The following is a 12,156-nucleotide window of genomic DNA, read 5'->3' as shown; positions in this document are numbered from 1 at the left end:
CTAAGCTGCGCTGCTACTGCTGTGCTACGGTTCTTTCTCTTATTTTTATTGTGTTATAAGAGAACTGGCTGAGATATAACAACAATGATTCGGGTTCAGCGACACATCAACATCTAAATGAGGGTGAGAGCTTACCTAACGATGCGTGGGTTTCACAACTGGAGGCGAAAATTGTTGCTGCAGTGAAAGAGTCAACGAGAGAGTCCAATGAGCGTTTACTTAAACTGATTAGTGAGTTGACGACAGACCTATCTACCATCAAGCAAAATGTAAGATCTCTTGAACAAGGAGTAGTCAAAATAGAGCACGATTCCACTGAAATTGAAATGCTGCGTAACGAAGTGCAAGATCTCAACACAAAAGTGACTGCCAGTGAGTTACTAAATGTGGAAGTATGTTCTCTTCGCGACCAGCTTGACCGATACGAGCGCACTGAGGTAGCTGCTGATGCGTGCCTACATGGAATACCTGAGCAAAGTGGCGAAGACTTAGCTAGTCTATTCAAAACTTTATGCAGCTCAATTAACATCGATGCGCCGTCAATAAAGCGCATATTCCGAACACGCAAAAGAAACACAAGCAAGTACGATCCCCCTATTATTATTAAATTTGCCTCTCCCAAAGAAAAGGGAGCATTCTTAAAATCGGTTGCTATTCATAACCGCAACAACAAAAAGCTATGTTTAATGCACGCGGGTTTCGACTCTGAGGTGCCCATTTATATAAATTAGTGCTTAACTAAAGCAAGTCACTCTTTGCTGAAAGCTGCGCTGCGTTTAAAAAAGCAAAAGAAAATATCAGCAACATTTACTTTGAGTGGCAAAATTTATGTACATCAAGCATAAACCTAATGATGACCCCGTATGCGTGTTAAATATGCAAATGCTGAGTGAACTAGATAAACACGTAGTGTCTACCTTTCGTCGCCCTCCATGACGTCGTAGCGGTTTACCAATTTAGGCTTAAGCTTATTATAGAACACTTCTTTATTGTTAATGTTATGTTTTTTTCTCCAAACTTAGAAATCTCTGTTGCTACTAAATGTGCTCACGTTACTTCAGTCCATACATTTTATTTAATATTCTTTTTATATTACTCTAATGACTGATACTGTATTTATAGAGAACAACCAAAGTATTGCTCGCTGCGCTATGCTAAATGTGCTGTGCAAAAGACGAAAAGGTCTGAATATATGTCATATGAATGCCCAGAGCTTATGCAAAAAAATAGACGAATTTTGGTTTTACTTCGAGAAGTCCCTTGTCGATATAGTGTGTGTATCTGAGACGTGGTTCACTCCACACATGAGCGATAATCTATTCGCAGTAAACGGGTATAAACTCTTCAGGCATGACCGAATGGGGCACGGCGGAGGAGTGGCAATTTTTGTTAAAGAGTCGTTGAAGTGTTTTGTGAAAGCAAAATCGAGCAGCGGAGTGTCTGTTGAATTTCTACTTGTCGAAGTGGTATCCAATAATCGTAAGGTTCTTGTTGGTGCTGTCTATCGACCGAATAAAACTGTTGATTGCGCGCCTCTAGCGAGCTCCATTGAAAGGCTGTCCTTGATGTATGAAGATGTTGTTATCGCGGGTGATTTTAACTCCAATCTGCTTACTGAAGATACAGTAGCAAATGTCATGAGCAACTATGGACTTTTTTCGGTCAACACAGTAAGGCCGACTCATTTTACAAATACCAGCGAAACACTTTTAGACTTATTTTTCACTAATAACTTAAAGCGGAGTTTATTGTACGAGCAATTATCAATGCCTACCTTTTCTAAACATGACCTCATCTTTTTAATTTTTGACTTCTGTGTTACTGTTAGGGATACCGCGGAGTATATTTTTTACCGTGATTTGAGGAGCATTGATTATGCGAAGCTTGATAATGATTTAAATGAAACTGACTGACGTCATATAAAAAATTTGCCAACTACTGATACACAAATGCAATTTTTACAAACGAACATTGTGAGGTTATTTGAAACTCATGTTCCAGTTAAGAAAAAAATTAGGAAAAATTTTGACAATGTATGGATTAATCGAGAAATTAAAGACGCTATAAATAAACGAAATGCAACTTATGACCTTTGGAAAAGATATAAAACTGATTTCTTTCATAATCAATTTGTGGCTATGAGGAAAGACGTTTGCAAAATGATTCGACAGGCCAAGGCCAAGTTTTTTGAAAAAAGTTTTTCAAAGGGTATCAGTTGCAAAGAAAGATGGAATAAGATTAGAAAGATAGGTCTTGTAAAAGGCAAAGAAAAACAGCTACCTGCTCTGGAAGACCTCGATGCAATCAACCATAAATTTGTAAGCTTTTCGGACCTTCCACTGTCTAATTCTCCGCTGGACATACCAAGCTCTTTAGGTAATGGATTGAATTTTAGTTTCTCATGTGTGGATCAATGCGATGTACTGGAGTGTTTCATTTCAATCAAATCCGATGCTGTCGGGACCGACGGTATACATCCTGTTTTTCTATAGGCCATATTACCGAAGCTGCTTCCATATATAACGCATTGTTTTAACACAATTTTAACTACGTCAGTTTTTCCTGAATGTTGGAAAAATGCTAAAATTATCCCTATTCCTAAAGGAGGGGATGAGTTCAGGCCAATTGCTATCCTACCATTTCTCTCAAAAGTATTTGAGTTGTTAATTTATAAACAGATAAACGCATTTGTTTCAAAACATTCTCTTTTATGCAACCGACAATCTGGATTTCGAAAATCGCATAATTGTATAACTGCGCTTATTGACGTGATTGAAGATATTCGTAAAGCTATTGATAATGACGAGCTAACTTTTCTAACCCTACTCGATCATTCTAAGGCATTTGATTCCGTTGACCATGCTATCCTCACATCTAAGCTTGCCAAATTGTTTGGTTTTTCCACAACATCTATAAGTTTAGTAGCTTCCTGCCTAGAAAATAGGACTCAGTGTGTCTGCAGTGGGACCTCGTCATCGTCTGCACTTGCATTGAGGAGGGGAGTTCCGCAAGGATCTATTCTTGGCCCCCTTCTCTTTTCAATGTATATAAACGACGTACCAGCCGCAATCAATGATATGAAGTCGCATTTGTATGCAGACGATGTGCAGGTCTATAGATCATGCAAACTCAGTGATATATCTGCCTGTGTTCTGCGAATAAATCAAACACTATGCCAAATTAACAACTGGGCTTTGAATAACGGCTTGTCGCTAAACCCAAAGAAGTCCCAGGTTCTTGTTATAGCTCGAAAGCCGATAGACACGGCAGTTTTTCCAGAAATCATGATCGGGGGCGTTAGCATAAATTATGTGGATACAGCTAAAAATCTGGGAATAGTTTTCAACAAAGTATTAACGTGGGATAATCACATAAACATAGTTGTAGGTAAACTTTATGGTATGCTTCGCGCTCTCTGGTGTTCACAGTACTTTACTCCTCACCATATTCGACTTTTGCTCGTCAAAACATATCTTATGCCCTCTCTATTGTATGGTTGCGAAATTTTTGCCAATTGTGGTTCAGCGTGCAAGCACAAGCTTAATGTGCTCTTTAATAATATTACACGTTACGTTTTCGGAGTCAAGGCTAGGAGCCCCGTTTCTCATTACGCAGTCTCTATTTACTCCATGTCATTGGATAAGCTCTTACGAAGGAGCCTGAATACCTCTATCAAAACATAACTGCCACGAGATCTATGAGAAACTCTAAGCTTCTCTCGGTCAGGTTCAAAACAAAGACGTCTGAAAGGCAATATTTGGTGCAAGCGACCCGACTTTGGAACTCTCTTCCACAAAATATAGTATCGATTGGTAACATGAGCACATTTAAGCGTGAGTTACAGAGACATCTTAGTTCGTAAACTTGATTTGTAATTTGAATATATTTTATCTTATTTTATTTTTTGTTCCAAGTACCGTATAATATCTATTTCTACTATTGCTTAATTTATTATTACTGTTTCCTTCTTGCAAAATATTTGTACTGAAAATGTTAACCGATGTGACTAGCACTATTAATTATAGGGTTTTACCCTTGCTGTGTTAGGATTGATCCATAAATTGAATAAATTAAATTAAATTAAATATTTTCGGCCATTTAGTTTGCTGTATAAAGGCCAACAACTGTGCCAAGTTCGGAAGAAATTGGTGCAGCGGCTACCAAGATATACACATGTAACCATAAGTGGGCGTGGCTACGCCCATTTTCCAAAAATTTATAATATTCTTATTTTTCGTCTAAAAATTATTATAAATGTCGATTTTGAGTGAATTATCTTCAGTAGTTCAGTAGTTATCGAAGTTTTCGTATTTCTGGAAATTACCGTTATATGGGAAGTGGGCGTGGTTACAGTCCGATTTCGCCCATTTTCAATACCAACCTACCTTTGGATTAACGGAAACCTACATACCAAATTTCGTTGAGATATCTCAATTTTTGCTCGAGTTATCGTGTACACGGACGGACGGACGGACGGACAGACAGACATGGCTTAATCGATTTCTCTATTCATTCTGAGCATTTATGTATACATTTGTCTATATCTATCTCGATTCGCTTTGGCTGTTACAAACAACCGTTATGTGAACAAAATTAATATACCCTTGTGCACAAGTGCGCTCGGGTATAAAAACTAAAAAACACGCTTTTAAAGCATATCAAACTAAAAAGTAAAAAATAACTCTTAATACAAGTTGAAAATAATAATGAACAAAAAATACTAGTACTAGGGCGTGGTTACAGTCCGATTTCGCCCATTTTCAATACCAACCTACCTTGGATTAACGGAAACCTACATACCAAATTTCGTTGAGATATCTCAATTTTTGCTCGAGTTATCGTGTACACGGACGGACGGACAGACGGACAGACAGACATGGTTTAATCGATTTCTCTATTCATTCTGAGCATTTATGTATACATTTGTCTATATCTATCTCGATTCGTTTTGGCTGTTACAAACAACCGTTGTGTGAACAAAATTAATATACCCTTGTGCACAAGTGCGCTCGGGTATAAAAATAGAAAATAATGTTGTTTTTTTTGTAACTTTCTGAAGGTTTAACCCGCAAATATGCCAAATGGAAGGCACGATTCCTTGAGTAATGTCGAAATTCCATTGCCGTCTATGAAAATATTTCATGAAGCGTTCCAAAATTAGCTCCGGGCAACTAAAAGTTGGTTAAGCTTAAGTGAAATAGTTTTTTATTAAATATTTATTCCTGGTATTTAAAAAAAAAAAAAATCCGGTCAATATTAATGTATGAAATGAAGTAAATAAAAATCTAAAAGAATATATTTCTTGAATATTTTGTCATAGAGCCGTTTTTCATAAAGACATAATTGTGTCGGGCGATAATTATACAAGCTCAACGTGCTAATTTAGGTATACTTACATATGTATGTATTTACCTGTTACTCGCTTGGCATATACTTCAACTGCGAAAATAATGACAATTATAATTTATTTAGATGCATATTTTAGCTAAATGTTATATCGTCGCCTAGATAAAAGATCGTTGCATGTTACTTTCGGCAGGTTTCGGGAAACCACAATTGAAGTTTGGAATGCAATTTCTCAGAAACTCGACTACAGATTTTCTCCAAAGTGTTGGAGAATGCTATGTACTAGTTCACGAAATTCTTAAATTATCTTATTTTTTAGTTTACTGTCAAACATTTATGAGTTTAATAAAATTTTGTCGTATACGCCAAATATGAAATTTTTTTTTATAAATTAACGATACTTTTCACTAATCAGTCTAAAAGCTCAAACAGTCAACGACGTAACGTAGACATAGGTTGACGCAGACACGATCTACCTTATGGGATTCGCGTGTTAACGAAAACTCACCACCGCATGGCGGTGACGTTGCCGTTGCTTCTCTCTCTCTTTATCAACAGTAAATTTTATATGCTGCTACGTACGTCAACCTACGTTTACGCTGTGTCGTTGACTAACTGCGCTTTAATCGTGAGTTTCGCCCCAAAAAAAATTCGCCAGATATGTTTCACCCACCCGTAGTGAATATACGGAAACGAAAAGTGAAAAGGTGGCCCGGTTCGAGAAAATGAAACTCATGATAAAGCAGATATTTAAAAACAGATGAGGCTATTTGAAAGATCTTGATTAGTTTAGTACGACAACATTACTAACGTAATTTATACCAAATGATCTTAGTCAATTACTCGGAAACTAAAGAAGATATCCAAAAAACTGTTAACCAAAAAGCGATATATCTGATTTAATAATATATAACTGCATCTTTAAGTAAAAACTGTCAAAATGACGCTTACGGAAATTTTCAATCCAAGCGACGATATTTGAATGTTACTGGCATAATTTCGAGCCTGTATGTAAATTTTCGGGAAAAAGTAAAGAAGTATATTCATATGCTGAAAAGATATTTTCGCAGGCTCACAATTTATTTAAAGTATGTATATCATCAACCCTATTTCCAATTCTATGTGAATAAATCGCTCCCATAATTTAATTAGTGCAATCAATATGATTCACATTTAACTTAAATACTAAATTACAAATATTTGTGCAACTGCACATTAGGTCAAATGATTACTTTTTCTGTGCGAAATTAATAGCAGCTAAAATATTGCATTATTTTAATGTAAAAAGATGGAAAACGTTAAAACAAGTGTAAAGGCAGTAAATAAAATGTTAAACAGACTTGGCTTTCGTAAAACAGAACTTACTGCTTTTTTGTATGTTCAAATGATGAGTATATGTTTTAGGTATTACTCAAAAACATTGTCCAATTAGCTTGGTTTTGACACAAGCTATTTTCTTATCATACACAACCCGCTCCTCTTTAAAATGAGCTATATAATAAAATAAGTATGGTCACATGTACATAAATGGTTTCTTCTAGCGATTAGTTATAGCATTATCGAAATTCCTAAATTAAAAAAAGAAAAATATTTACTACATGTCTCGCAGATATGTCTTGAGGAGAGATTCCTAAAGCAGTTTGTCTTCATAAATCACTTCATTTTCACTTGAGGTTTCAGTATTTCCAAATTCTCCACCGATATTATCTATTTATATTCAGAATACAAATGCTGCTTTGTGACACATTTACCGAAAATCGCTGGTAACTTTCTGAAAAGAATACGAATGTTTATATAACTAATTTGTTAAAAGAATGTTCAAAGCTCTATTCACTTTGAGTAAAAGAAATTGGAAATTTCAGTCCGTGAGTTCTCTCAAGGATTTGCCTTTTTGCGAAGGCGCTAGTGTATTTGTAACATAGCCTCGGCTACGCTACAGGAGATGAAATGTAATGCAAATTGAGGCTGCTATTTTTTTTTGGTATCACATACTTCCATTTTCACTATTTATCACCATTAAAATGGATTATTTATCACCAAAAAATGTTGGAGATATTTTTGGAGATAGCTAAAAATTCGGAAAAAGGTTGGCTATCCTATTTTAGCACTTTAGCGATAGCGAAAGTTAGAATCCGGCTGATGGTCGACACAGTTGGCTTTTTGATTTCGAAAAGAACCTCATCAGCAAGAAACGTAATGTTTTCAGATATAAATATTTTAGCATCCTTTCCAAATTGTTGCCCATAATTTTCATATTTATTTGATAAATAATTGCAAAAAATACGCGTTTTTTTCTTCTAAGAGTTTCATGGAACTTTCGCAAATATCAGCAGCACCAAATTTTTTTTCAACATGGTTGACAACCGAAAAAGGCTTTTCTTTTTTCGAACATCCAATCAGCCAAACTTCAAACAACTTGCCTTTTGTGATAGCATAATAGCCCACAAAAAACCTTTTTTCATGAAAACGGCTAAAAACGGCAAATTAAGTAAAATAAATTGAACTCATTACATCTTAATTTATCCATTTCCGATTCCATTTTGTTTGCCGAAAGTTAACATAATTGGAAAAGCTTACATAAAATCATAAATTGAAATAAATCAGAAAAATTTTTGAGGTTATGCAAATAAGTCAGTTTTTTGCAAACAAATGATAAAAAGTCACTTTTTTAAATTGATACATAGGTTCTCACTTAGATATAGTTTTTTTCCCCATTTAAAATTTTCCTTTAGTTATTCGAACTTTACAAAAACAATGCACTTGAAATTTACAAAATAAACCGGTTGCGCAAACAACGTATCAATAACGTTTTGAAAGTGTAACTTTGGTTTATTGCTGTATAACGGTGTTTTTTATTTTACAAAAACTAAGTGAAGTTTCTGTTATTTTGGAGTATTCTCTACAGAATGGCAACAAAAAATAATGTAAAACTGCCTTTACGAAATTGGACTTTCGCACAGCCAAATGTATCATTTGACCTAATGTGAACTGGCATGATTCAATAATACAAGGTTAGATAATTATTGACAGCTGCGGTTTGACACTCCCTTACAAAAGGTTGCATTTACGAAGGACAGAGAAAGGGCAAGAATGCAATCCCTTGTTGCGAAAATGGTAGTAGAAAAGTACGCAAAGTAGGCAATTAGTAGTGAAATTCCTTTTGTAAATTCTAATGTATTTGCAGGAAATCTGGCATTTTAAACGAAACGTTGAATGTAATATTGATATATCTACGTGAATTACGTAATTTATATGCTAGCTGTATAAAAACTGCAAAATGACTCAAAATTAAAATAAGACTACTATGAGATTGATGTAAACATCCAATGCTTATGTTTTCATCAGTTAAATATGCTTCAAATGCATATACAAATTAACATATTCCACAGAATCGTATACTTTTATTTCATACCAAAGCTACACTGTTTCCATGTAAATTTGCAAAGAAGCAACACGGTGCCACTGCTAAGGGAGCGGTGCGAGAGAGACAACTGTCAGTTTATCGAACCTTGTATTATTGAATCATGTGCAACTGGTATGTATTAGTAAAATAAATATTCTTAATACATTTATATTTCAGTTAAACCTGAGATGTTCAAGCGCCCACCAATATTTTTCTATCCATTTTTCCAGTGCTAAAATAATTTTCACCACATAAAATTGCTGCACAACACCCTTATTGCCGAAAAAGCGTTGCTTGCAACACTAGTCCTTTATGGGGACCAAATTTGGTGGAAAAAATAGCTAAGTTTGTTTACTGGATATACTGAGCTTAGAGTACCGTGTGATAGCCAAGCTGGGTTTGGGCGATTTGTCACTTCATTAAGATCCGTGACGAGAGGTTTGAGAATTGCATAAAAAATGCATATCCACTTAAGAACGAGCGAATCGGTTTTTAACACAAGTGTGTGTGTTTCTTCGCTGCACTTGATTTATGCGGTAAATGCGATACAAATGCATGTGTGTGTTCGCTGTTCTTTGTTTATGCGGAAATGCTTAAGTCGTTTAAACCCCCACATTTTTTTATTAAAAAATATTTAGAGGTTGCTCAAAGCTCTCAAAGTTTTCCATGTATTTAATATGGGAAAAAACATTTTTTCGTAGGAATGGTATAGAATTCTTAAAAATCAATATTTGTCGATCGGAAAACTCTGTTTCTATGCAGGAGATTCCCAGTAATAATACCCAGTTGTTTATTTAACCATTTTTCATAGTAACTATAATTTATAGGTCCGCCAAAAACCCCGAAAAATGCAATGGGGGCCAATAATAAATCGTTAGTATTAAAAAACGGTTAAATAAACAATTGGGTATTGCTGCTGAAAGTCTCCTGAAGAGAACCTAAGTTTTCCGGTCGAAAAATATTGATTATCAAGAATCCTATACCATTTCTACGAAAAATTTTATTTTACGCATATAAAAATACATGGAAAACTTTAAGCGCTTTGAGCGACACCTAAATATTTTTTGATTTCAAAAAAAAAAATTGGGTATACTTTTTTCGATATAGAATAATCTTACGGGGTGCGATTAAATTAAATTAAAATTCCGATTTTGCTCTTTTTGGACCATACCATTTTTACCAGTTTTGACAATTTTTTTGTCTATTTAATGTAAACGTTTTACTAAACATAAAAAATATAATACATTTTCATCAAAATTTCAAGATTTATAATTCAAATTTCTATAAAAAAAAATTTGTATGGAGTTTTATAGCATAACAAATTTTAAAATATATAAATAGGTGCAAGTTTGTAGTCACTAAAAATTCCGCTGATTCTTAGGGCCGTTTTCTAATGTAAGCAGTAAAGTTGCCTTTACTAACAGGGCAGACAAATTGTTCCTCGCTTTAAAGTGTTTTCGTTTTCTTATCTTACGGGTAAAAATAAATTTGTTATTCCGCAGAGTGAAACTTCACTACACTTCCTAGAGTGAAACTTCACTACATTCGTCATAAAATTCCAAAGGTTGGCAATGCAACATAAGCAAATATAGAGCAAGAGCACCTGTTAGCAAAAACCAAAACCTTGGTTGAAATATCTAATATATCTAACTCATGAACCAAAACCAAACCAAAATTTAAAGTTAGGTACAAATTTTAAAGGTTGCAACGGGTAAGCAACAATTTATCGATTCGAGAAATTAATGCGCTGATGAGAAAACGAAAACTCGTATATCGAGACGATAAAGTGGCCGGTAATCTAAAGCTTAGATGAAAAACGGCCCTTAGTATTTTTTTTTTGGTGACGGTGTTGCGAATTTCCTTCCATATAAGAAAAATAAATTTACCTAAATAAATTGTGATTTCCTGTATTGCACGAATATTTAAAAGAGAATATATAGTCAAGTTTTGCTAAACACCGACATCGATAATCTTCAAAAACTATCGATAGAGGCGACAGTTTTCAACTATCGATAATATCGATAGTATCCCAACTCTACTAATGTTGGCGGATGTCCTTTCGACGTACTGCCAATATAGAAGTATTAAAAACAGGGTGTCCTAGACCACCCGTCCACCTCCTCTAAAATGCCGGAAATGTTATTTAATGAAAAACGGAAAAATATTACCTTCCAAATCTGGAATGCTCCAGATTTTGGTGGTATTACCGACTTCCGGTATCGAACGGCAAGTCCATTTTTTATACTATACATACATGTTTTTACTACAGTTTCGGGTTCAGAGTATAAAAATACGTAACTTTTGTTTGAAATTTTTTTTTCTAAAGTGCCTCTTTCAACCTCTAAGTGATCTTCAAACTTCAACTGGTCCTGGACTTCTTAAATAAGTGAAAATGCTTTTATTGGAAGACGAAAAAATATAAGGCGGGGATGCTCTATCTTTTGGTCGTATTGACGACATCCGGTTTCTACAGGGAGTGCATTATTTTACCCGGAGGTCCATTCCAGATAAAAGTTTCCGACAAAAGTATGTATTCTAGCCGCACAATCAGAATCTGTGGTAAAAACATGTACATATATCCCATTAAAAAAAAACAATTCCGGTCAAAACCACGTTTTTCAATAAAAAAAAAACGTTTCCTCCTTTTTAGAGGGGGTGTACGGGTGGTTAGTACAGCCTGTATGTGTATGTATGTGAATGTGTGTTAGAAATTTTATATGTGCGATATTCCTTACTTGTAATTCATCCTTGCAATGTCGTTCTTCCTCCAGTGACATACGCTTTTCATGCTTTTTGTAGTACTTCCGTTTTGCGGCTTGCAAATTGAACCATGAATACGAGAATGATTTGACGAAGGGCAGAAGTGCCTCGATGAACGGATGAAATTCATCCTAAGTTGATGTTTATTTAAATACGGCAATGATACAAAAAAGAAAATATTTCATGAATCTTTACGATCTCCAAATTCACAAAGATTGAGTACTCAGTAACACATTCATGTATCTAAATGCTCACATAATAGAAATCAGAGTAAAACATTCTAAAAACTAAACTTTAAAATACAAAATATGTACAAATATACATATGTATGTATTCGCGCACTCATATGCATATTATGGTATATGTACTTTATATGTATGTATGTATTTTGCGGATTGCGCTGCTGAGAGTAAGAGCGTGCTAATTTGTATACACAGGGATCCACGCGTGACAGACGGGCATGCTCTTCTTCTTTATAAAAACCTTTATATGCATGAACTCATGCATATGCGGATAAGCGCTCGTACAAATGTATTTACACTGAATTTGCTGATTTCATGCTGGCAACGCGATCGACATTTGCGAACCATTTGCCATCGTGTTTAAATTTTCTTAAAAAATACAGTTAAATTATGAAAAATTTAGAT

The 12,156-nt window shown here is 34.8% G+C and overlaps 1 protein-coding gene across 5 annotated transcripts in view; it reads right to left on the bottom strand.

Annotated features, from left to right (window-relative positions):
• The window catches only part of LOC118745781 (chitinase-like protein PB1E7.04c), a 269,861-nt gene that overhangs the window by 124,445 nt on the left and 133,260 nt on the right, over positions 1 to 12,156 (bottom strand). For 4 of the 5 annotated variants that reach the window (XM_036479449.1, XM_036479448.1, XM_036479450.1 and 1 more), the window contains one exon: positions 11,485 to 11,640. The exons of the other annotated variant lie outside the window; for it this stretch is intronic. In XM_036479449.1, coding sequence (XP_036335342.1) covers positions 11,485 to 11,640 — 156 coding nt within the window. The remainder of the gene's footprint in view (positions 1 to 11,484; positions 11,641 to 12,156) is intronic. 5 annotated transcript variants of the gene reach the window in all.

Source organism: Rhagoletis pomonella, unplaced genomic scaffold (assembly GCF_013731165.1).
Source record: "Rhagoletis pomonella isolate Grant_MI unplaced genomic scaffold, Rhpom_1.0 Rhpom_scaffold_00009, whole genome shotgun sequence".
Classification (NCBI taxonomy): domain Eukaryota; kingdom Metazoa; phylum Arthropoda; class Insecta; order Diptera; family Tephritidae; genus Rhagoletis; species Rhagoletis pomonella.
Note: the sequence above shows the minus strand (reverse complement) of the source record. Positions and strands in the feature narration are given on the sequence as shown.